This window comes from Panthera leo, chromosome E1, assembly GCF_018350215.1.
Source record: "Panthera leo isolate Ple1 chromosome E1, P.leo_Ple1_pat1.1, whole genome shotgun sequence".
Taxonomy (NCBI): Eukaryota; Metazoa; Chordata; class Mammalia; order Carnivora; family Felidae; genus Panthera; species Panthera leo.
Window position 1 is genome coordinate 48,843,098 of NC_056692.1, and position 25,836 is coordinate 48,868,933.

The 25,836-nt window shown below is 44.6% G+C and overlaps 1 protein-coding gene across 3 annotated transcripts in view; it reads left to right on the forward strand.

Moving 5' to 3' along the window:
* CEP112 (centrosomal protein 112) overlaps nucleotides 1–25,836 on the forward strand; it is a 412,041-nt gene that overhangs the window by 354,514 nt on the left and 31,691 nt on the right. For all 3 annotated transcript variants that reach the window (XM_042916491.1, XM_042916492.1, XM_042916494.1), the window contains one exon: nucleotides 13,737–13,826. In XM_042916491.1, coding sequence (XP_042772425.1) covers nucleotides 13,737–13,826 — 90 coding nt within the window. The remainder of the gene's footprint in view (nucleotides 1–13,736; nucleotides 13,827–25,836) is intronic.

Sequence of the window (25,836 nt, forward strand, 5' to 3'; positions counted from 1 at the left end):
GGACTTTCCTATCTCTTTGTGCTTTCTCCGCCCGTATCATTTGTAAAAATGTTTGTTTGTTTAGAGAGAGAGAGAGAGAGAAAGAGAGAGAATGAGCAGGGGAGGGGCAGAGAGGAAGAGAGAGAGAATCCCGAGCAGGCTCCACACTGTCAGCACAGAACCCAACGAGGGTCTCAAACCCACGAACCGTGAAATCGTGACTTGAGCTGAAATCAGGAGTTGGACATTCAGCCACCTGAGCCACCCTGGTGCCCCACCCCCATGTCATTTTAGTGTGTGTGTGTGTGTGTGTGTGTGTGTGTGTGTGTGTGTATGTTTATATATGTTTAAGTTTTATTGTGGAAATTTGCAAACATACCCAAAGTAGAGAGTATAGTACTGTGAACCCCCATGTATCAGTAGTTATCTAGATTTAGCCATATGTACTTTCTCTTTTCTCCCTATTTTCTTTGCTAAAATACTTTAAAGCAAATTCCAGACGTCTTGTTGTTTAACCCTGGACATTCCAGAATGCCTCTCGGAAAACGTGGACATTATCTCACACAACCACGGTGCCACCCTCGTGCCTAAGGAAATTAGCTATTATCTTTATGTGTCATCAAATGCCTGCTGCATGACTAGATATCCCCAATTGAATATAAAATTGTGCAGTTCATTTGTCTGAATCAGGATCCAAACAAGATCCAAATATTACATTTGTGCATTGTTTATCTTGTATCTTTTTCAGTCAAAAGCAGAGCCTTTCTTACTTTTTATTCCATGCTCTCGACTTCTTACAGAAACCAAGTCGGTTGTCCTGTAGAATGTCCCACATTCTGTATTTACCTACTTCCTTCTGTGTGGCGTCATTGAGCTTCTTCCCCTGTCCTCCCTCTTTCTTTTTGTTTTCTCAATTGGATGCTTAAGACACCGCTTGGGCTCCCCCGCTTTTTTGTCCATATTGCATACCTTCTGTGATAATGTAGGCTCCTTAGAAGGTGAGACCACATCTCCCCCAACTTTCTGCTTTTTCCAAATGAGGTCTAATACATTGCGTATGCTTTGAAAACCTTCAGTGGAATTATTTAGAAAGAGCTTTGATTCCTCTTGTAAAAATGTGAACTGGAGGTATTCTCAATGGGAAGAAATTTATATTGGGATTACATTGCCAGAGAAATCTCAGTGACGTGGGTCACTATTCCCTAATTGGCATTGCAAAACTGGCCACCCAACGTCAAGTGCCACGTTCTTATATGTGAAGATTCTTACTACAATTTGGACCATTATAAAACACTTACGTGAAATTTCCAAGTCCCCTCCATTGTCTCTGGGTCCACGTAGAAGTGATTTCAGAGATCACTTGTGTTGTGCATTCGGCATGAAAACCAGGTCACTCATCATTTTTCTGATCAGGAGAATTTAATTTTGCTTAGTAGTCCAGCGATCAAACTGAAAGGCCGACTATAAAAACACTATCACGTGCATCCTTTGTTGTTGATAACTAACTGCAATCCAAGCTTTAAGAACTGAGAGGGAGTAGAAGAAACTTCAGAAGGTCGCATGATAAATGTTTTTGACAATGTGTCAGCTGAACATTAAACAGGATCTTTGTAAATCCTCTCCCTCTAAGTGGTTTGAACGGAAAGTTTTAAACTTCTTCCTTCGTCAGTATTGGCGCCAGATATCACAGTATCTTAGGGTTAAGAAAGAAAGAAAGAAAGAGGAAGGTACTTTATCTGGCATATATATTTTCCGTCCCCTCTGTGAATGTGGGAGTGCTGGAAACAGGCTTACCTGAGGATCTCCGCCTCCACGTCTCGGGCATCCTCCTTTCATCGGCTTGGAACATGCCGCCGCTAAACTGGAGCGATCGATGACCTTTCGTCACCTGATATGACCGTGGACACACAATTATGGAAATGCAAACGAATAAGTGTAATAATAATGCTCTCCAGATGCCAGTTTTGGAGGAAATCTCCAATTTTCCAGACTGTCTCACAATGAGAACGCTGTGGGTCCTCGCATGGACAAAATGGGGTCTAGAACTAGGTAGTACGGAAGGAACGTGCCTGCGTGTGCTCGTGTGTGTTTGCTTGCACTATCGTGTTTCAGAGAGAAAACACACGTGTAAACCAAGGGCAGTTCCTTGGCACGTGTGTGAATTTCCTAGGCTGTCGCAGCAAAGTACCCAAGCTCAGTTGACTCAAAACAGCAGGAAGCGATTGTCTCACAGTTCAGAAGACTAAAGGTCTGAAATCAAAGAGCCAGCAAGGCTATGCTCCTTCCGAAGGCTCTCGGGAAGAATCCTCCCTTGCCTTCTTTTACCTTCTGGTGCTTCCCAGCAGGCTTTGGTGCCCTTGGCTTGTAGCTGCACCGCTCTCCAGCTCCGGAGTGTCGCGTGGCCAACCTCTTCCCGTGTTTCTCTTCTCGTAAGAGCACCAGGCGTCCTGGGTTAAGGGCCCACTCTAATCCAGCTTGACTTCTTTGCACCAAATTACATCTTCATGGCTCTCATTTCCAAATAAGGTCATGTTTTAAGGTTCTGAGGGTTAGGACTTCAGCATATCTTTTTGAGGGGATATAATTCAACCCAGAACACGGAGTTAACACCCTTCTCTTTTGACACCACAGAAACTTCTTTTTCCTCGTGCTTTTTAACTTAAAGACTAAATATCTTAACACCAGACCCAGATCATTTTGAGTCACTGGAGGCTTTTGAAGGAAGGTGGCAGTTAGCATAGACAATAGCAGGTATTCTAGATAAGATGAGGAAAGGAACAGGGGCGCCTGGGTGGCTCAGTCAGTTAAGCCTCTGACTCTTGATTTCGGCTCAGGTCATGATCTCGAGGTTTGTCAGTTTGAGTCCCAAGTTGGGCTTCATTGGACGTTGCAGAGCCTGCTTGGGATTCTCTCTCTCTCTCCCACTCTCTGTACCTCCCCCACTCTCTCTCTTTCTCTCTCTCTCTCAAAATAAATGAATAAACTAAAAAAAAAAAGTTGAAGGAAGGAACAAAGGCCCATGGGGCAGTGCTGAGTGGGCCTCTTGGTAGCAGGAAGTGGAGGTCGAGAGGCAGAAGAGGCAGGTGCTCAGGCAGTGCAGTTTCCTCCTCCCGAGTCCAGCTGACGTGCGACTGTTTCCTATGACTTTCTAGCTGGAAAGCTTGAGCCACCTGTAGCAGTCTTAGCTGCCTCCCTCTACAGTGAGGTTTCTCAGAGGGTTATTGTGAAAGGAATGGAGTATTTAGGACTCCTAGCACAGTGCCTGGTGTAGGAGCTAACGTGTTAGTTTGGAGTTCGGATGCTGAGCGCGATAAGCAAGATGATGGAGGGATGCGGAAGTAAGGTTAACATCGACAGGGTAGGAAATGGTCAGGCACTAATGTTTTGGAGATGGAGAGTGGCATAAAAAGATAGTCTTTGAGAAAATGTTGTCTCCTAGGGGCACGCAGGGGGTCACAACCAGGAAAAACATGGAATCGTTGTGTACAAAAATGGAGACCGAAGGAAGAGTCGCTTCTAAGAGAAATGGAAGGAACCTGGCAGCTAATGGGGAGGGAGAACTGAAAGAGGGGAGACCCACAGAGGGCTGACGCATGGAAACCCTGGTGGCCACAAGAGTGCTGTGTCACTGATCAGCAGGACGGCGGGAGGGAAGCCGGTTGAGGAAGAACATCTTGAGTTTGGTCTTAGACTTGATGCGTCTGAGGTGACGGGGAGGCCACCGTGTACGCACATAAGAAACAGTAGGAGAGGTCAACCCGGGGGACGCGTGAGATGTGCGTGGGGGTGAGCTTCAGGACCACCAGCGGGGCAGCCCCTGCCGGGCCCCGGGACACCGCCCACGGGGCAGGGAACACCGGTGTCATGGTGTGCGCTCAAACTCTAACTCTGAACTCATCCTCTCACTGCCCCCAAACGCTTGCTTCACGATTTCTCTCCTGCACCGTGCTCTGATAGCTGTCGTTAGCCTTGGATTGCTGTTGAATCTATGTCGCACGGAAACTTCTTCTTTCCCTTCCTTTCCGTATATTGTAATTCTGTTCTCTTCCCCCTCACCTTAGTTAATGACAGCGCCCAGCCACCCCTGCTGGGGGCCTCGCGGCCATTTCTTCAAGTGCCTTCTCTGTCACACCTGGCACACTTCTTCTGCTTTAATAGAGGAGAAATTCATGGTTCATTGCAAGCGAATTGGGACGAGTGGTACAGGCTCAAGGGATCACGCGTGTGAAGGATCAGCCGTTGTAGGAGAGTCAAAATTGAAATGAATGACTTATGGGTGCTCCCTCTTCCCTGGGCTTATGCCAAGGAGGGGTGGTCTGCGAGACTTTGACACTCCTCGCTCTGCCCCACTCCTCCCCAGGGTCCTGAGCATCCTAGCTGCGGTTCTTGAACCCGATCCTCGACTTCTACCACCTGCGATAGGAGCCTGCTCACGAGTTAGCCTGTCTGGAGTGGCAGAGGGGGCGGGATGTGCTGTGGATTTCCTGAGGACAAAAACGCGGGCTAGTTGAAGAGGAGATATGGGTCCGGTCAGGAGGGTGGCTCGGGAAAGGCTGACGAGGTCCACCAGGAGACACCAGCTCCTTCAGATCATCAAAGTCTCAGGATAACATGATTTCTGTTCCTGGAATCTGTGTTAAGGCCAGGAAACAACTTTTGTACAGTGTATTTTTAGGACTTTGAGAGGAAATTATGCGGGAATTTTAAAAGACCGAAGACGGGTGAAAGAGAGAGAAGAGAGAGCAGGTGACAACGTATTCTCTTATTCTTTGGTGAAAACGCTACTCTTGTTTTTGTAATCTGGGCTGCCATCGTTTTGCCTTTCATGTTGAGTCAGTAGCCTCCTACGTACCATAGCCATGGCTCATGTCCAAGCGCAATTTCTCATACGTGTGGTTTGTGGCAACAAGGACTAGAAACTTTCCACCTGAAAGGAATTTTGCCTGATGTGCAGGGTAACGTGTGCATGGGGTTAACACCCCCCAAAGATCTCCTTTCCTTCGTACCAATATCACCAGAGGCTGAATTATGAGGGTTAAAAAAAGAAAAAAAAAAGCGCTTGCTTGGAATGTGAAAAAAAAAAATTAAAAACCTGAATGTAAGCCATAGAGAAAAAAGGTTCCGCTGTTGTGTTTTGAATACATTAGTGGCCTCTGCAGAGACTATGGTTCTGGGTTTCTTTCGGTCTATAATATGAACCCGTTCTCCATTACTGCAGAATCACTACTAAAAACTTTTTTATGGTTTGTTATTCATCCTGGTACATCTAGATGAAGAAATCACTTCGAGAGAAATCTTGACTGGCGTTCCAGTTGAAGACTTGTTACTTTTGTTAGTAGATTTCGCCTGTCAAAAAAATAAAATAAAATAAAATAAAATCAGACAGGAGCTATAGTGGCCTCTGTAAATAGCCAGTAAGAGCGCCCAGTAAAAATGTCACTCTGCCATTGCGTCACCCTCCTTCGCTCCAGATTCGTATCTCCTCCTCTGGGAGACACGGCTTCCTGCTGTATGGTCTTCCTGCTGTATGCCAGTGGTTTAAGATGTGCTTTTAAAAAAAAGTCTGTAAATCTGACCTTAAAATAGTGAGATCTTATTGCTTGCGTTTAATTTTCCCTTAGTTTTCACTGAGCAATAGTAGAAAGAAAATCATCTGCAGCTTCTGGGTCAGGTGACACGTCCAAGAAAACGTACTCACACGCAATATCGTCGGCACCATTTGTAAACTGAGTTGAAGTAAATGCTACGCAAGCAAACGTGGGCATTATTAAAAAGGCAGTTAAGGTTTAAATGAGAGTCATCCCTGTTTCCCCTTCATAAGTAGTGTCCCTTCCCCATAGTCACAGTTCAGGTGTCATTTCCGTTTGAGGGGTAAGCCAATCAGTGGATGATGGTTGATACCAAGATTTTATAATCCTAATAGATGTTTTATGGCACAAACTTTGAAAGCACCTGACATGTTTTAAATGGAAGAGAGACCATTTCCATTGAAAAATAAACCTGGAATTTTACTGTATGTAAATCATATCTTAATAAAAATACAAATAAGCCTGCCCTTTCCAGTTGTCTTCTCCTGAGGTCAGAATATGAACATCACTCCTTGCTTCCTTAACTTCCTGTTCAGAATACACATGGGGAAATCCTTCTATGTCTCTCCTGCCCACGGAATGCCGAATGAGCCACGTGTCTTCTCTGAAGTAAGAGAGTAAATTCAAGCCTCATGAAAGGAACGTTAGGGTGACTTCATGTTTTTTTAAGTAGGAAAAGCTTGAAATTTTTCTAACTTTTTGTTATGGAAACTTTCCAACATACACAAAAGTAGGGCGAATAGCATGCAGAACCCCCACCTACCCGTCACCCAGCTTCACCCGTTTTCAACGGGTTGACTTCTTTCGAGCAGCATCTTTAGCACAAATATTCTGCTTCTTTGTTCTTGTTGAAACTCCTCAGCGGGGCAGAGCTTGGGGCTAACAAGTTCCTTTCTGCATCTCACCCAGGAGAGGCTCATCCTCTTTCTCATTTCATGGCCACAGACTTAACCCAAAGTCCTCAAAAGCAACGACTTTGAGGATCCCAATTTTATATTCATACAGGGCAAAACTTAATCCGTGATTGTTTGGTTTACATATGCTTTAACCCAGTTTCTTTAAATAAAAGAATGCTACTCAAGATTCCCACTTCCCAGAGACCATGTGGAACATGGTCTATGGGACAGAACCAGGGAAAGGGTCCATGTACCCATTGCCCCTCACTGTATGGCAGGCTCAGAAAAATGTGCCCGTAGGCCTCGTGGTGATTTGTGAAAAGGCCAGACGTAAGCGTTTGGCCAAGACTTGGCAACACAGAATGAGGCAGAATATAAGCATAAAATGCATTAAATTTCAAGTCTGCGAGGACTGGTTTGAAAACTCTTAAAAATCAGGGAGGCATAGTCCTGTAGCATGTGTAACAAAAAGGTAAGAGTCCACTCTGCTGACAGGGTTTTCAGAAGTGACTCAGGAGAAGGGCAGCTTTTTCCTGTTGATTCTGTTTTGAATGGAAGGTAGTTTTCCAAATTTCTCACAACTGAGGTTTGGGTAAAGATGGGGAGGTAGAGAGTTTGAGATTGTATTCTCTAGAGAGAGAGCACAAGTATTCTGAGTGATGAGCTGAGGACAAATTTGCTTGCCCGGATGGCCTACTGAAAAAGGATCATAAAGTCATAGCTCTCGTAGGTCAGAATGGACACCTACCACCGCCCCCACCTGTGGAGCTGGCTGAGAGGTGAGCCAAAGGCCAGGTCAGATATCTGGAAAGACTTCTGGTCATTCATAAGGCTCTGCCATATGCCTTGTATGCTGGGAACATTCTGATTATCTATCTATGTATCTATCTACCTATCTATCTATCTATCATCTATCTATCCAGTCTCTACACCAGTGTGGGCTCAAAGTCATGACCCCAAGATCAAGAGTCACATGCTCTACTGGCCAAGCCCACCAGGTGCCCCAATATCTTTTATCACTATAGCGCAGTGTTTCTCCCTGCCAATGAATTTTTCCTTCATTAAATAACTTTTTAACCACTTTATAATTGAAATGAACCCTTTTGTTTCATCATTTCATGTTTGTTTAATTGCTTTAGAACTGCAAGAGAAACTGGTTTTTAATAAGACGACACATAATTCCTTAATGCATGGTTTTACAAGTTGAGTGGTTTGCTTTGAATCATGTTTATGATTTTTATGAAAATAGCATTGACTCTTTACTCTTTACTCTTTACTCTCCCCCCAAACCAACAGAAAAGCTCTAGGACTAACACAGGTGCCATTCAGCAGGCCCATTAGCTCCCAGCGCGTCTCCTCACCCTGCGAAGTCCACTGACGTGTGTAATCTTTCAAACTCTAATTTGCTCTAATTATTTTCATATTTTAAACAAACAACTCAGATTACTTTATAACATGCTCCCTTTTAAAGAGTGCGGTATACTCTCGTTGTTCTTGCAAAGCTTATTATGCCATTTACATTTTTCTTCTGCAAAGTGTCATTCTTTGTTCCCAGCGGCCACAAAGCACCCCGAAAGTCGGCAAGTGTAACTTCCTACGGCAAGCTGCCTTACGTGGCATTTCAAGGCAGGTTTAGTTGGGAGAAAAGAACTGCCTTTTCAGTAGTGATGTAAGTGAACACAGCAGAGCTGAGAGATGAGGAATAATTTTGCAGAATAAACTGTTGAACTGTTCGAGTTGGAGTTTTTTGTTTCAAATTTGTGACCCAATGTTGGACATTCTGTTCTTTCATTATCATGGGCTTTTTTTCAGAAATAAACTCCAAGTTGTGATTTTTGTGTGTGTGTATGTCAGATCTGAAGGCTTTTGAGTAAAGAAGCCACAACTTGCAAGAATGTTCTTGCTCGTTCTTAGTGAGTAATTGTGGCCACTCTTGCACAGTCCTGTGTCAGGTTCTGAGGTTGGAACTCTAATGGCCTAATAATTTTTTAGAATATGAGACCAGGAACGGCTGCCAATGTAAACGGCTGTTTTCCTTTCATCTAGTACATTTAACTTTTTTGGAAAGTGGTATATTATTCGGTTACTTTTCAATTTCTGAAACTGATTTTTTAGCAGATAATAAAAGTAATTTCTGGACATAACTGCTTTCTCCGGTTAACCTTAAAAAGATCACGTCTTATGTCTTTAAACTCTGAGCACGTTTGAAAAGGGGTCCCGTTTTGACAAGCAAATGTAATTTCGCTTCTATTTTGATAACATGGATAAAATATGGCCGACTTGGACTTTCTGCCGCGTGAAGTGTGGAGAAAGCATCGGAGCTAATTCTGTTTCCTGTCCGGTTAGAAATGCTTTCAGCCACACACCTAGGAGACTGGCTTCTCGGCTGCCTCCCGGGCCCCGAGTTCTTACCGGCCCCCCTGCCCCCTCTCCCTCTGCCTGCTCTTATGTGTGGCTGGCACCCAGGAGTCAGGTTTGCAAAAGCTTCTTCGACTTTCTTCCCCAAGGAAGTGTGCCATCTGCACCTGGTCTGAGACCCCTCTCCCCTGCTCAGAACCCCCTCCCAGCGTGACCGGTCCCCTCAGAAGTCCCGCCAGTGCCTTAAACTCAACTTGCAGAAAACCATCCTGCCCCTACCGCCCCGCCTTGCTTCTTGTCCCGTCGGTAGCTCGTGGTGTCGTGTCCTGTGGCCGTTCAGTGTCAAAGCCTTGCGGTATCTCGGAGCCCCCCCCTTCCCCAGATGCCCCGTTTGTGACTCTACCACCCCACCCCCATCCCTGTGCCCGCTGCCCTCTTTCAAGCCCTCGCGTGCCTGGCCGGCGCTTTTGCAGCGGCCTCCTTTCCTGACCCCCGGCTTCACCCTGCAGAATGAGTTCCTCACAGTTCAAGGGCAAAGACACTGGGACACGAGCAGCACCAAACGTGGCCATGGAGCAAGGGAGAAAATTGGCTTCTGGCTTTGGCATCTGGGAGGGAACCGGGGGCTGTGACAGACACGGACGGAGGAGCATGGTGGGGGCAGCTGGCAGGTGTGATGCGGCATCGAGAGGGCGGAGGGGAGATTGGGGTGGGGGGAGGGAGACACTGCACGTGGCCATGCCCGGGGTCCGCTGGTGGAGGAGGAGGGAGCCGACGCAGGAGGCGGGGAGCAATTTTTTGTGTAAGACAAGAGAGGTGTACATCTCCTTTATTTATTTATTTTTTTGTTCTGCGAAATAAAAAGAAAAACTAAAGAAAAAAATCAAGGGCGCGTTGTATTCTTGAATGTGGCAGACACCAGACAATGTATTATCACAAAGAACGGTAATATCATATATATGCATATATGACGCGTGTCTAGATATAGGTATTTGGAAGGTATAGTTGTATATCCTGTATTTCCAGAAACATAATAACCTTTAGTTTAATGTGCTGTATTAAGGACATTTGGAAGCCCTGATGATTGAAGTACATTTCCTCGGGGAGTGTAGTTCAAATATTTATTAGCTCCTTCCTCAAACATGAATCCGGCGTCAGGCGTGTGCCAGGCGTCGAGCTGGCTTGGCATTAGGCCTCCGGACCCGAAGAGGAGAGAGCCCTGAGCGTCCGTCGCTCTGTCTCGCACAGACCCAGACCCTGATTCCCTTAAACGCTGGATGGATAGAAGCCCAGAGGCCTCCGTACTTTGCTCTCAGGATGGATACCATCAAGCAGAGCCGGTGGGACAGCATCCAGGCAAAGGAAAAGGAAAGCAGGTACAGAGGGAGAAAGAGGCAGCGCCCGTAGCCAAATGTATAGGACTGGAAATGAGTCCGTGTTTTAACGTGCCGGCCCGGTTTCCTTCGTACTGGCCACAGAGACCCGAGCGGGCCATTTAACCTCACGGAGCCTCCACTCCGCGTTCTCTGAGGAACGTGAAGGAACACCTGCTGTCCAGGATTGCAGTGAGGGCTAAAAATAAAACCCACGGAGTCAGTGATAGTCCCTGTTGTTATTGGCACTGAGGCGTCATGGGGCTCAGCCTGGCCAGAGCCAGAAGACCCAGATCCCTGAATGCCATGCTCAGGAGTGTGAGCTGTTTCTCGGGGATGCTGGAGTATTGTGGAAGCATTTCAGTGGGGGGACTGACATAATTAGATTTCGGCTTAAGAAGATCATTCTGACAGCAGGGTGAGGGTGAAGGGGAGAGCAGGAGACATTGGGAACAGAAAAACGTGCCAGCATTCTTCCTAATACAGTAATCGTTACTCTCCCCAGTTATGCCAGAAGCGAAGCTGATGAGATCCTATTTATTGGTGGCTACCAAAGGAAAAAGAAATGCCACTTGATCAACCAACTTAGGAACAATTGTATTCACAGACCACAGTCACAGAATTATAAACAAGAATCGTTTCAAGCTCATTGGCAGACGTGCCTGAATTGTGAATTTAATAGTCAAGTGTAACATCAAAGAGCCCCCAAAGCTTTTCGCCTCACCCTCCAACCGTTTTACTTTTTAAGCTAGAGGTTCTTAGCCTGGGGTTCATCCGTGGATGGGCTTCAGGCAGTATGTGGACTTCCTGAAATCCGAGGCAAAATCATAAGTGTACTTTTTCCATGTTGCGGAGTGAGCACATAACATGCTTCAGATGCTGGTTGGCTGCGTCTAGAACCCCAGAAAAGGTGAAGAACCACTGCGTATATCGGTATATAGAAAAGACTGGCATTGCGCTGAAGGAATTCTTTATTTTTATTTTTGTTAATGTTTATTTATTTTTGAGAGAGAGACAGAGCATGAGCAGGGGAGAGGCAGAAAGACACAGCGACACAGAATCTGAAGTAGGCTCCAGGCTCCGAGCTGTCGGTGCAGAGCCCGACGCGGGGCTCGAACTCACAGACCGCGAGATCATGACCTGAGCTGAAGTCTGACGCTTAACCGACTGAGCCAGCCAGGCACCCCGCGTTGGAAGAATTCTTAATGGACACTGACTTAGACATTCTCCCTGGACTTCAGACTCTAACATCAAGCTGCAACCCAGCGTCTTTGCTTGGATGTGCAGTGGGCGTTCCGGACTTAACGTACCCTAGGTTCCCCCATCCCTCCCTTAGCTTCCCCAACTGCATTCGTCTACCTGCTCCACCCAGAATCCCGGGGGGCTTTTTATTTTCATGCTATGCATCCACCCCTTGGGGCCGTCACTCTGTCTTCAAATGTATCAGGGATCCGACGCGTCCCTCGCCCCCAGCTGCTACCAGCCACCACCCTGGTCCAGTTCCGCATCCTCCTTCCCCAGTATGTTTCAGTGGCCTCTCCCCGGCCTCCCTGCTCCTGCCCTCATCCTTCTTCCAGCTATTCTTCGCAGCAGCCAAACAGCACTTGCCCGCAGCCCTGCGGTAGCTTTCCCTCTACCTCTGAAGAAAATCTAGTTCTTCGCTGCCCCCTGAGGCTCTGTGTGACCTGATGCAACTGGGCACCTGTGACATCCCTGACGTTGTGGCTCCCCCTGTGCTCACTCTCCACACTGGCTCTTGGAGTTCCCTCAAACATGCCACACCAGGGCCTTTGCACATACAGTATCCCCGGCTTGGCAGTTTTTTCCTGCAGATAGTCATATGACTTGCTCTCCTCCTTCAGGTCTTTGCTCACGTTTTCTTGGGCCATCTGCAACATCTTCGGGGTCAGTCACCTTCTCAGTTAAGCATTCGACTCTTGATGTCGGCTCAGGTCATGATCTCGCGGTTGGTGGGATTGAGCCCCACGTTGGGCTGTGCGCTGATGGTGCGGAACCTGCTTGGGATTCTCTCTCTCCCTCTCTCTGACCCTCCCCTGCTCTCTCCCACTCGCTCTCTCTCAAAATAAATAAATATCTTTAAAAATCGTAACATCTTTCCCAGCCCCACTCCAGAATATCCTCCTACCCCTGCTTTATTTCTCTTCTGCACTTATCACTGATATATTATACGTATTGTATCCTTATTGTCTTACCCCCCAACATAATATAAGCTTCATGAGAGGGATTTTTTTTTTTGGTCTGTTTTCTTTTACTGTTCTATTGAGAATACCTATCACAGTTCTTGACATATAACAGAAGGTCAGTTGTCTTCGCTGAATGAATTTTATTTTAAGACCTTTTTTGGCATCTTTGCAATTACTAGGCCATGTGTTTTGCTCACCGTAACTTTTATATATTATATCCATAATTATGGCGTATTGTTTGAATGTGTTCTGTTTCTTTTCTAATTCACCTCTTTACTTAAAATAGTCATTGATGCAATGACGATTATTCATCTTATGGTTTCTCAATTCCCCATGTTAACCTGAATTCTGTTTCCATCAGCCACTTGGCAACTGAAAGGGTTCCTCTCTGAACACTTCTGACAGGTTCCGCGAATTCCACACCATCCTTAATGACTTAAAAAAAGAAATTCCTTGGGGCACGTGGGTGGCTCCGTCGGCTAAGTGTCCGACTTCGGCTTGGGTCATGATCTCACAATTCGTGAGTTCCAGCCCCACGTCGGGCTCTGTGCTGGCAGCCCAGAGCCTGGAGCCTGCTTCGGATTCTGTCTCCCTCTCTCTCTGCCCCTCTCCTATCACACTGTGTCTATCTCAAAAATAAGTAAAAAGTTAACTGTTAAAAAAAAAAAAGAAATTCCTTTGAGGTTACTATTAGTATCATTTGGAAGACCATCATGTTGGTCCAACGTTACTGTTCCTAGCTGTCACCATACTTTTCAGAGCTCAGCATTCCTTGAAGGTGTACTGATAGACCCGCTTTAATTAGCAATAGCTTTAAGCTTTATTGCATGCTTTGGTTCTATGCTGGGAACGTAAGAGCCATTTTTATTAAATGAATTGGCACCTGCTAATGTGTCTGTTTTGTTTTCTTTTTTCAATGTTTATTTATTTTTGACAGAGAGAGAGACAGAGCATGAGCGGGGGAGGGGCAGAGAGAGAGGGAGACACAGAATCCGAAACAGGCTCCAGGCTCCGAGCTGTCAGCACAGAGACTGACGCGGGGCTCGAACTCACGGACTGTGAGATCACGACCTGAGCCGAAGTCGGACGCTCAACCGGCTGAGCCACCCAGGCGTGCCTAATGTGTCTGTTTTATGTTTGGAGTTTGTTATACCAGTGATTCCTAAAGCAAAAACTGCCTGGGCGTGACATTAAAAGTCTGGTTTTGTTTGCCCGAACTCTGTGGAACAACAGTAATGGACTAGAGCCGAGACCTTTTCGATGCCAATTCAGGTGGTAAAACTTCCTTTCAAGGATGCTCATTTTTAATGTTTATGTGTTCATCTTACGTTGTTTCAGGCTTTGCAAGACGAACTAGAAAATCGCTCTAACCAAGTGCGATGTGCAGAGAAAAAACTACAACACAAGGAACTGGAGTCACAGGAACAGGTACTCTCCTACTTCTGCTTGGCTGGTTGGCTTCCTAACTTTCTCCGGGTCTGGGAGCTCGTCTACTTCCTGTGTCCGCTGGGATGCTTTGGCTGCAGGTAACCGAGTGCCCCACCCCTAGTTGGCATAAACAGCTTAGGGACTGTTTACCTCACAAGACCAGAAGTCTGCGGGTAGGGCCGGGCTCTGCTTCTCTGCCATTCTCATGGCTGTACCTCCTATGATGGCTTCATCCCCAAAGCAATCCAAGATGGCTACAGCAGCTGCCGTCATCCCATGCAGACCTAGCGACGTCCAGAGGCAGAAAGGGACTGTCTGTTTCCAGGGAGGCCTTCTGAAGAGGAAGACGACCTTTCCCAGAAGCAGCCCCCGACACACATACCTCCCTTCACGTCTCATTGGCCAGAACCGGTCACGTGCTCGGTCTGGCATGTCCAATCCCTGGCAAGAGAACTAAGGGAACCCAAACTGGCCTAGACCCATCAGGATCCACCTGCTGGCCAGGGACTAGGAGAGGAAGGATAACCTGGAGCGGGAAGGGGGGAGTGTGCAGCTGACCGTGACTGCCATGTCATCATACTGATGTAAGTGGACATTATCGTACTCTCACAAACCAGGTTTTCTTTTGAACTTGACTTTTCTCCCTCTTTCCATTATGTTAATGAAATAAATCTAATATAACCACAATATTCTGGCTATGACAATAGCTAATGACCTATTCTATTTTCAAATGACAGGATTATTTTCATCCAGTTCTTCTGGTTGTAGTGAATTTGTCTTTGTGGCAATTTTGACGGTTTAAACTAAAAAGTCAACAACATATCGCGGCGCCTGGGTGGCTCAGTCAGTTAAGCGTCCGACTCTTGATTTTGGCTCAGGTCATGATCTCACGGTTCGTGAGAAGGAGCCCCAGGTTGGGCTCTGTGCTGACAGTGCAGAGCCTGCTTGGGATTCTCTATCTCTGCCACTACCACCCCCCCCCCCCGCACAAAAATAAATAAACACTTTTAAAAAGTCAATAATGGGGGCACCTGGGTGGCTCAGTCGGTTGGGCGGCCGACTTCGGCTCAGGTCACGATCTCGCGGTTTGTGAGTTCGAGCCCCACGTCGGGCTCTGTGCTGACAGCTCGGAGCCTGGAGCCTGTTTCGGATTCTGTGTCTCCCTCTCTCTGACCCTCCCCTGTTCATGCTCTATCTCTCCCTGTCTCAAAAATAAATAAAATGTTTAAAAAAAAAAAAAAAGTCAATAATGTATCGATAGAGATCACAAGTCTTAATGAAACCTTTGATAAATGCGTTGTCCTCAGCCATCACGTATAGGATTGCTAACATTCTTCTAAGTGCCACCAGCCATTATGCACAGAAACTGCTGTAGGTATTGACAGATCTTGACACTTTGGTTGTCTCGTAGAAACATTAGGTTTAGAGAATTGAACTTTTTTCATCTTTGCAGACGTTTACAAACAGGATCGAAGATAGTGGTTTGCCCAAAATGGCAAATGTAAGCATCTAATAGATGCTGAATATTAATAACTTGGTGAACTGACTTGACCTCCTGTAACTCCTTCCTACTCTCTAGTATATGTCCTGTGTAACATACATACCGTGTATATATGCGTATATCACGTATTATACAATGTGCGTAAATATACATGGATATATATGATTTGCAGAAAGTCTATTCTGTCAATAACAGGACTATAACCCAGGGCAATTCTAGGGTGAAAAATTTAATAGTAACTGCACGTTATCAGAGGCCTGTAAGATGACAGACACCGTCCCAGAAACATTACACATATTAGTTCATTTGGCATCATAGCCATATCAGACCAGTATTTTCATCCCCATTTCACAGACGGCACACTAAAACCCCGAGAGGGTGAGCAACTCGTCCAAGCTCATACAGCTAGTGAACAGTCGAGGTGGGTTCAAACCCAGATTTATCAGAATTCCGAACCTTGCTCCTTTTTAGTTAATAAAAAGGCTGCACAGCAGTCACATACGACCAGACACCTGGCACAGCAGCCAGTGCCCTTGACCCTCCGTGGGCAGAGAACAGACTTGGCGCAGACGAAAAGGCCTCCTCAGATGGCGCTTGTGCAGTGGAGTGTTCAGGGTGGGGCCGGTGTGGGTCTACTTGTCACTGAAGAGCAGCTGAGCTCACCCTCCGTCCAGGACACTCGTCACTAGAAGCCCGGCTGCTTAAAAGGCGGAAATGGTGCTCCCTCCTGGGCTTCTCCGACTTGCGATAAAATATGACTTAAGGTAAAACTTTGTTGACATCACTGTAACTCATGGCAAAACTTCACACGGAAAATTCCATAATATATCGAGAGTGGGGAAATTAAGAAATCCCCGATGAACAATAGGGAAGGAGTCAGCAACCATTTTCAGTCTTTTTTTTATTGACTCCTTTTTGATCATCAAAGTTGCTTTCATCTTTGCAGTGACAATAGCTTTTTAGACTATTTCTTGCACTAACTCCTGATATCTTCTGTGAGGGCTACAGTTTACCAAAGAAATGTCAGGAAATACCCATGGGGAAAACTGAATATTTCATAATCTCTGCCGCCATAAAAAAGTTGAGTTCTTTCCACAAGGTCCTAGGGTGTAGCTGGAATTAAATGCCAACTGTTTCAACGAAACCAGAGAGCAAATGATGACGAATTAAGTTCTGTTCATCTAGATTTCACTTAATGTAACTTTTGTTTTATCCAGATTTGACCTTTGTCCCCTTTCGGTCTGTAACACTAATGGGAGTTTTCGAAAATAATTAGAAGTATTGCCGTGGACGTCTCGTAGGGTTTGCTCCTGTATGAGCTGACTGAGGATATTTCGGATGTCGAAATTGTTGTGTATGATTTTCCTTTATGCATCTGTCAGAACAACTGTAGTAACAGTAGCCAGCCTGACATCAGCCTATCAAATAATCAAAACAGCTTCTTGGAACTTTTCTTCTCTTTCTTTTCAACCAAATATTATTATCCCGATACTAGTTGTTCAAAGAATCAAAATTGAAACTGGCAGAATTACAAAGGACAATTTCCCGGGCTTCCTTTTTTAACTTGCTTTGCTTAAAAAAAGTTTAAACTGTTTCTGCTTTTCATTTAAGAAAAATTCCTGTGTTTTGAGTCTAGAAAAACAAAAACTGAATGAGGCATTTTAAAAGTTATGTTTTTAATTAAAAACAAAAAGCTGCTTCGCATCAGGTCTTGCTGGGTGGTACGATTTTGCTGCCCCGCACTGCCCCCCTCCGCAACTTGCCTGGGTGCTGTCGCCTCTCTCCTCCCCCTGGGCAGGTCGGTCGGGGGAGTGACCGAACGAGGCTTGCTCATCCGTAGTTCTGGGGGGTTAATTTGCTCCTGGTGCACATTCAATGTAACTCACATAAAATTAGAAAATACTAATTTTCTAAGTCAGCCGTGTAGAAGCATTCTTCCTATAATCCATAAATAACAAGGCAATTTAAAAAGCATCATCATTTTTAGCCATGCCAGGAGTTAATAATTTCTCATTCTAGATTAGATCCGAGTAAGAATCCCATAATGGCAACAAGGAAGGAGGATCAGAGCTCTGAGCGAACTTCCTCATGGTTTGAGGAAACTGAGTCGTCAAGAAGAGTGACTTCCCTGACATGTTAGTGACGGCCCCAGGGTAGGACTGCTCCCACCTGTGTGTTAGACGGGCTGCTCACTCCTGGGATATTATTATCCATTATATTGAGCACGATGTAAAATGAGTAAGTGCCACGTATCACTTAGGTTCAGGTATGTGTAAAACCAAATCTCATTTTTGGAAGCAAATGATATTTCACTCTTTGCCGTGAGACTAATTTGCTAGCCTGAGCCAAGATTGTTCAGTCTGAGAAGTTACAGAAAAGAGAGGGAAGAAGAGAAATAGTCTAACATTTTACTTAGCATTTTTAACACCGTACAAAGTATACATTTATCACAAAGGCACTAAACAATGTCAGATAATAACATACATGGGACAAGACGCCTCCTTTGAACCTAGTAGCTTACGTTTTGAAAGTCTGAGTAGCTTAGATTACATTGGTCACTGAGTTTCTCAGAAGCTTATCTTAAATAAATTAGCGAGGGGAAAAACAATACCTTCGAGATCTAATAAATAAAATACGATGCTGTGCATGTCGCTTGCAGGGTCATACTTTTTTTTGGGGGGGGGGGGGCACATTTCTTTCTTTTGACAGAATGTATTGTGCCGGATAGTGATAGGTACTAAGGAGAAACAAAGATGAGTAAGTTATGGTTCTTGTCTTCAAGGAGTTTATAGTCTTGTAGAGCAGAGGACATATGTGGAAAATGGACTCCAGACACGGAATTTCAAGAGGTTCTTTTTCTTCTAAATGGCACAGAGGCTCAGAATCACAAGATGTAGAAAGAACATCAGGCTCTGTGCTGACAGCTGAGAACCTGGAGCCTTTTTCAGATTCTGCGTCTCCCTCTCTTTCTGCCCCTCCACCGCTCAACTCTGTGTGTCTCCGTCTCAATCTACTGAATGGGAGAAGATATGCAAATGGTCTATCCTCCAATGGCTAACATCCAAAGTATATAAAGAACTTACACAACTCAACACCAAAACCCCCAAGGAATCTGATTAAAAAAATGGGCAGAGGACCTGAATAGACATTTGTCCAAAGAAGACACACAGATGGCCCTCAGACACATGAGAGGATGTTCAACATCACTCATCACTGAGGAAATGCAAATCAAAACCACAATGAGATATCACCTTATACCTCCAAGAATGGCTGAAATCAAAAAGACAAGAAATAACAAGTATTGGCGAGGTTGTGGAAAAAAAGGAATTCTCATGCTGGTGGGAATCTAAGTTGGTACAACCACTGTGGAAAATAGTGTGGAGTTTCCTCAAAAAATTAAAAAATGAAACACCATATGATGCAATAATTCCCCTACTGGGTATTTACCCAAAGAAAACAAAAACACTGATTCAAAAAGATATATGCTTCTGTTTTTATTGCAGTATTATTGACAATACCCAAGATATGGAAGCAACCTCAGTGTCCATCAATGGAAGAATGGATAAGGAAAAACGTGGCATACATATGTATGAGAGAGGGAGAGGAGAGAGAGAGTGAGGGTGTGCGTCAGGGAGAGGAAATAATAAATTCTCTCTCTATACATGTATACACATGGTGGAATATTACACAGCCCTAAAAAGGGATAAGATCGTCCATTTGCAACAATATGGATGGACCTAGAAGTGCCAAGTGAGATGAGTCAGACTGAGAAAGTCAATTACCATATGATTTCACTCCTGTGGATTCTAAAACAAACAAACAAACTAACTAACTAACTAAATGAATAAACGAACAAAAAGCAGGATCAGACCTATAAATACAGAGAACAAACCAATGTTTTGGCAGAAGGAAGGGGGGGATGGAGGGATGGGCAAAATGGGTAAAGGGGAGTGGGAGGTGCAGGCTTCCAGCTATGGAATGAATGTCATGTGAATAAAGGCACAGCAAAAAGAATATAGTAAATGATACTATGATAAAGCTGTATGGTAACAGGTGGTACCTACACTTGTGAAGAACATAGCATATTGTATACACTTGTCGAATCGCTATGTGGTACACCTGGAACTATTCCCTGACATTGTGTGTCAGCTCTATGCAAATTAAAAAATGGAAAAATTATTTAAAAGTACAAAAACAAATGAAATAATCGAATATATTTATATTATACATATGAATTACATCATGTATAATATATACTGTATTGTATATAATCCATATTACTTATATAACCCGGTCACACTTAACATTTCAATCACAGCTTTGTAGCAGCCCACTTTAAGGTTGAGGCACATCAATTAATTTAAGAGAAAACCTAGACAAGACGGTCTTAGATAATCGTGTGTGTTTGGGGAGGGAGCAGAGGTTGTCCCAGAGATCTCTACCAAGACAGGGAGGGGGGAAAAGGAGAGGCTTCAAGGACAAGTACGATCCAGTGGAATCCTACTTGTGGATCCAGTGGATCAGAGCCAAGAACTCTACTGGTTCTTGTCACTCCTGGTCATGTGCTCTTGAGCCAATCACTTAAACTTTCTGGATATCGGCTTCTCAAAAGGTCAGTAATAATACCTTCCCACAGGGGTGACATGAACATCAACACAAGATAATGGGTGAGAAGTACTTCAAAACTCTAAAACATAATGCAGATGAAATGTGTGTCACTTTAGTTAGCCATAGAGTACAAGGGGACACATGAGCTTAAGGCATGAACAGGAAGGAAAGACTTTGGGAACAGAATGAGGGAAGACATGAGGCAAAAGAGGCTCAGAAGGTTCAGGAGAGAGCGAATAATATCTTGGTCAGAGGGTAGCATCAGTGAAGGGGAAAATAAGACCACAAAGTTAGCTTCGTTCATTTCATCCATTGGAAAAAAGAACAAACCTCTGTTATTATCTGTTCTTTACCAAGCACTATGCTATGTGTTAGGAACGTTGGTGGCCAATCTTGGATGCCGGGCTAAGGAGTTCAGTCGGTCAGAGAGCAGTTGTCAGCCATTGAGAATTTTTGTCTTTTCACTGGGTAGTCTTATATGATTGCATTGATACTTTAGAAAGATTAATCTGGCGGCAGCAGACGAGATGAACAAAAGATGAATTCAGAGGGTATCGCACTAAAATTCGCATCACGAGACAAAAGAAATCAGGAGAGCTTGAACTGGATATTATCAAAGGGAGTAGAAAGAAAGAGTAGATGTGAAGACTTGCTTGAAATTCACAGAACGCAAAGACTGAGAGGGCAAAAGAAAGAATAGTACCAAGGTTTTTCATTGATAAGCTCATGTATTGTCTACTAGATGTTGAGTCTGAGAGGCTAGCAGTGGGATGTTCACTTGGGGACGTGTACTTGAAAATCTGAACTACAACACGAGAGAGAGCCCAGGTTGAAAATCTGCATCTAGAACTCGAGAAAGGAATGCCTACATGTCTGAATCCTCTCGGTGGGGGGGTGTAGCAAAGCCCACAGGATGCGGGTGATACTGAGAGGGAAGGGCAGAGAGAGGGATAGGACGCCCATGGACAGATGCATGGACAAGAACCAGTATGGAAGATACAAAGAGGATTTTGAAGGAATGAATGGTCAGGGAGATAAGAGCACAGGCGGAAGAATTTAGTGTCATGAAAACCAAAGAGAGTTTCCCGCTAGACTTTAGGCTCCTTGAGGGTAATGGCCCTATCTAACATCTCTGGACACCCACTAGTGCTTGTCCTTAAACTGAATTGTAAACCCTTTGGTGCCCCGAGTCTCATCCTCAAAACGCCTTTGCCCACATTCCATGTCCCTCTTTCTTCTGTGCTCTTTTGACACTTTCTGTGAAACTCTATTAAAGGTTTTCCCATCAAACCCCCTTAGTAGATGGTAGGCCCCCGAGCTGGGACTATATGTCACATTCACCCTTGTATGTCAGCATCCAGCCCAGTGCTGGGCCCACGTAGTATTCGGTGAATTCATGGAAGGAAGACAGAAAAGAGGGAGACACGATTGGCAGCATCACCTGCCTCAGGGAGTCTCAGAATGAAGAGTTCCAAAAGCCACCGAACTTGGGTAGTGATTCCAAATCTTTTGCATTGCGCCCCCAAACATATGCTAAGTAGATGCTTTCTAAACATGTTCTTGTCTAGGCTTCTGTTTGAATAAATATTCTTTTATAATTGTCATCTGGGGTGAGTGGGATCATTGAGCGTTCTCCTGGCTTATCGGTGGCCCTCAGAAGGGGTCGTACGTTGGGGAAAACCAAGAGAAGGCAAAATGCCAGCACCCCACCCTTACAGCCCACCTTTCCTTTTTTTTTTTTTCTCGGTAATTTTTTCCAGCCGTATTGACGTATAATTGACAAATGAGATTGTGTATATTTAAAATGCACAACAGGGGCGCCTGGATGGCGCAGTCGGTTAAGCGTCCGACTTCAGCCAGGTCACGATCTCGCGGTCCGTGAGTTCGAGCCCTGCGTCAGGCTCTGGGCTGATGGCTCGGAGCCTGGAGCCTGTTTCCGATTCTGTGTCTCCCTCTCTCTCTGCCCCTCCCCCGTTCATGCTCTGTCTCTCTCTGTCCCAAAAATAAATAAAAAAACGTTGAAAAAAATAAAATAAAATAAAATAAAATGCACAACATGACAGTTTGATACACGTGGTGAAACGATTGCCACAAGTAAATCAATTAACACTTCCAGGACCTCGCATAGTTACCCATCTGTGCGTGTGTGTGTGTGTGTGTGTGTGTGTGTGGTATGTGTGCCTAAGATCTACTCTCCTGGCAAATTTCATTATTCTTCTAATGAAAGCCTTTCATTTCTGTTTTCCATAATGGATTTTTTAAACTTGTCAGTCTTATTAACAGTAGTCACCCCGCTGTGCAGAAGGTTCCAGAACTATCTTATAACTGCAGGTCTCCACCCTTTACCCAGCTTCTCCACGTCTCCCCCACTCTCCAGCCCCTCGCAGCCCCCATCCCACTCTGTTTCCGTGAGTTCACCTTTTTTCCATTCTTTGTTTTAAAGCCTCAGAGGGGTGAGGCCGTCTGAGTTCTCTCAGCCTAATGCCCTCCGGGTTCATCCATGTTGTCGCAGACACCTTGCAGCCCACCTTTCCGCTCTTCTCTGAACCAGGCTCGATTTTCCTTGCAAGACTCTCTCTCTCAAGACGCCCTCAGAAGGCCAAAGCACGAAGGATGCCAACAAAGTCCCTTATTTTCTCTACAGACAAACGTAGCACTCTGCAGGTTCACTCCAAGGTTCCTGGGTTTAAGAATAAAATCGGATCCTTTAGGATCAGTGGTTTTGGGGTGATGTGAGGCATCTCTGAAAGTGCCTAACCTCCTTCGGTAATGTTTCCACCATTACAACTATTACCATTTGCATTCCCAAAGAATCTATTGGCCTCCCACAAAGCCCAGTGATCTACCTGGGAGTAGCATGGATATTAGGAGAAGCAGCATCAATATATTTAAAGGCTTCATTGGGTAGCACTGCTTATCTTTAAACCGCCTCAGTCATCATCAAGAGGAACTAACAGATCTATAGAGTAACAGGCAGCCTTACAGAAGAAGACGCTATGTAGACAGAAAATCAGTTAAGCAATAATCATGACAATTGTTAAAAGGAAGAATTGGTCTTTTGCAGATTTCCAAGCCTTTCATTTCTGTTTTCCATAATGGATTTTTTAAACTTTCCAGTCTTAGCTGCTGTTGGCTAACTCATCTGCAGTGAAATCTATTTAAAAAGTACTAACAGCTCAAAACTATGTTTTATCCCAAAGCACATTATGAAAACAGGAATAATAATTGCAACAGAAATATAATTCAAAGACTTTTATTGACTTTTCATGTCTAATGGTTATTATTCTGGCTTGTTTCGAGTAATTTTAATAACCACAGTTTATTTACAAAATTCAGACTAATTCTTTTGTTCCCATGCCAACAAAATACATTTGTTCCCAGACAGCTGGTATGATGCATCCTTCTAAAATTTGTGTTGTTATGAGGGACAGAACCACATTTAATTTTGGCCGCATCTTGTTCTCAATGAGAGTTTATTTGAATACTTGCCTCTGTTTTCTGAAAAACACTTGAAGCACAGTGTCAAGGACGTGAGTATTTTCATTCAAATAGACGTCTCCTCAAAATATTCCTTATAAATCAGTTATCGTGGTAGGTTTTAGCGGCAAAGCAAGTCAACGCTTGTACCCAAAACCTCTGTGACAAACTATGCACCATGATCACAACACCGTTTTTTTAAAAAGCCGCTTCTCTGGGATGACTGTGCTCCGTGTTTCCTCATTGCTTTCTTGAGATTCCCTTTGTTTTTAACTTCGCTGGGCTGGTTGTGCTGGGAGGGGGGGCACGCCAGGGGGAGGAGAATGGAGGCGTGTTTTTAATCCTGTGCTTTGCTGACGCATCTAATCCAAGTGTCAGCAAAGCGCCCACCGCATCATTGCAGGTGTTTTTCCATAAAGCATCTTCTGCGTTGTCAAAGTGGCTCTTTGTCCAGGCAGTGACCACCAGGGGGGAACGATGGGGACTGGGCTGAGGGCCACAAAGGGGCTGCAGGGGGGGCTCTGACCTGGGGCTGCTGGCTTCAAAGCCTGGCTGTGTCTGCCTGGGGCAGGGTCTCATCTTTCACTCCTGTAATGAAGGAATGTCATCATACATTCTCACTTCTTTTGGACTGATTTTTTTTTTTTTTTTTTAGGTAGTTTGGGCTTTAATTTTAGTGGGTTTTGTCAAATTATTTTTTTATTCCATAAATGATTTACTCCAAGTCAATAAATGACGAGGCACTTTAAAAATCAAGAACCAAAGCTTAAAATCAAGTTTTCTTCTATGCCACCTTTTTACTTATTTTTGCTTTTTTAAAATGTTTATTTATTTGTAAGAGAGAGAGAGAGTCAGAGACAGAGCACAAGCGGGAAGGGCAAAGAGACAGGGTGACACAGAATCTGAAGCAGGCTCCAGGCTCTGAGCGATCCACATACATGGAGCCTGACGCGAGGCTCAAACTCACGAACCATGAGATCATAACCTGAGCCGAAGTCGGACACTTTACCCACTGAGCCACCCAGGTGCCCCTATGCCACCTTTTTAAATGGGTGGACAAGAAGAATTATCACAGGCATTAACCCGGGTAATGGAATACAGTGTCCCAGGAAGAGAAAAAGGAGAATATTTTCCTTTTTCCTCCTCCATAGGAGACACAGTGTCCTATGAAGGCTTACTTTTCTGGCAGCTGCTAAGCATTGAATTCATGGAATTGAGTGAAGAGCTGGAAAGAGGAAGTAAAAGAGAGAAACACAGAGACAGTAAAAGAGGGTAGCAGTGAGTCAGCATGGTTACAGGGAGAAAAGTTTGATGACTATTTCCTGTGTCTGTCACATTCAGAGAAGTTATCAAATATTCTGATGCCATTTATTTACAATTCCTTTCCTGCTTTGGTCCAGCCAGAAAAGATCTCATTCCTGTTTTGAAAGGGGCTATTTTGAGGTAGAAGCGATGGAAATTGCTTATTGTCAAACAAATAACAGAGCACAGGTATTTTACAGGCATCGGATGCATATCTGTTTAAATTAGCAATAAGGATGGAAAGGTGATATTTTTATACAAAGGAAAATTCAGAAATTTAAAAGGCCCTTTGAATATACTTTACATGTAGGTAACCTTTGGGATTTCTATACAGAACTAGAGAACAGTTCCAGTTGAAAAAAATATTGTCATAAAATGTTCAAGTGCAAAGAATGACTTCTTGAATCAAATGGAGAAGTTAGAACTAATGAAGAATATAGCACCATTGGTGTTATCAGAATTTTGCGAAATATGACCCCTTTTTAAAAAAATTTTTTTTTAGTTTATCTATTTTGACAGAGAGAGAGCACACATGGGGTAGGGGCAGAGAGAGAGGGAGAGAATTCCAAGCAGACTCCACACTGTCAGTGCAGAGCCTGCCATGGGGCTCGAACACATGAACCGTGAGATCATGACCTGAGCTGAGATCAAGAGTTGGATGCTTAACAGACTGAGCCACCCGGTCACCCTTGACCACCCCCACTCTCTTTTTTTAAGCAGACAACCTAATACCTCCTCAGCTCTCAGCATACAGACATGACATGGAAATCTTGCTGGCTTCTAGGACCTTCTGTTATTATAATAAAGGAGAACACCATTTAAAGATCCATTTCTGTCTTTGTATGTGAGATTTACACTCAGGTTTATTGAGAAGAGGTGAGAAGTAAGAGTGGAAAGCCCTCTGACAGGAGATTTTCTAATTTTAATTAAGAAGTAAAGGAGGGTTGGGGTGCCTGGGTGGCTCAGTTGGTTAAGCACCCAACTTCAACTCAGGTCATGATCTCATAGTTTGTGAGTTTGAGCCCCACGTCAGGCTCTGTACTGACAGCTGGGAGCCTGGAGCCTGCTTTGGATTCTGTGTCTCCTTCTCTCTCTGCCCCTCCCCTGCCTGCACTCTGTCTC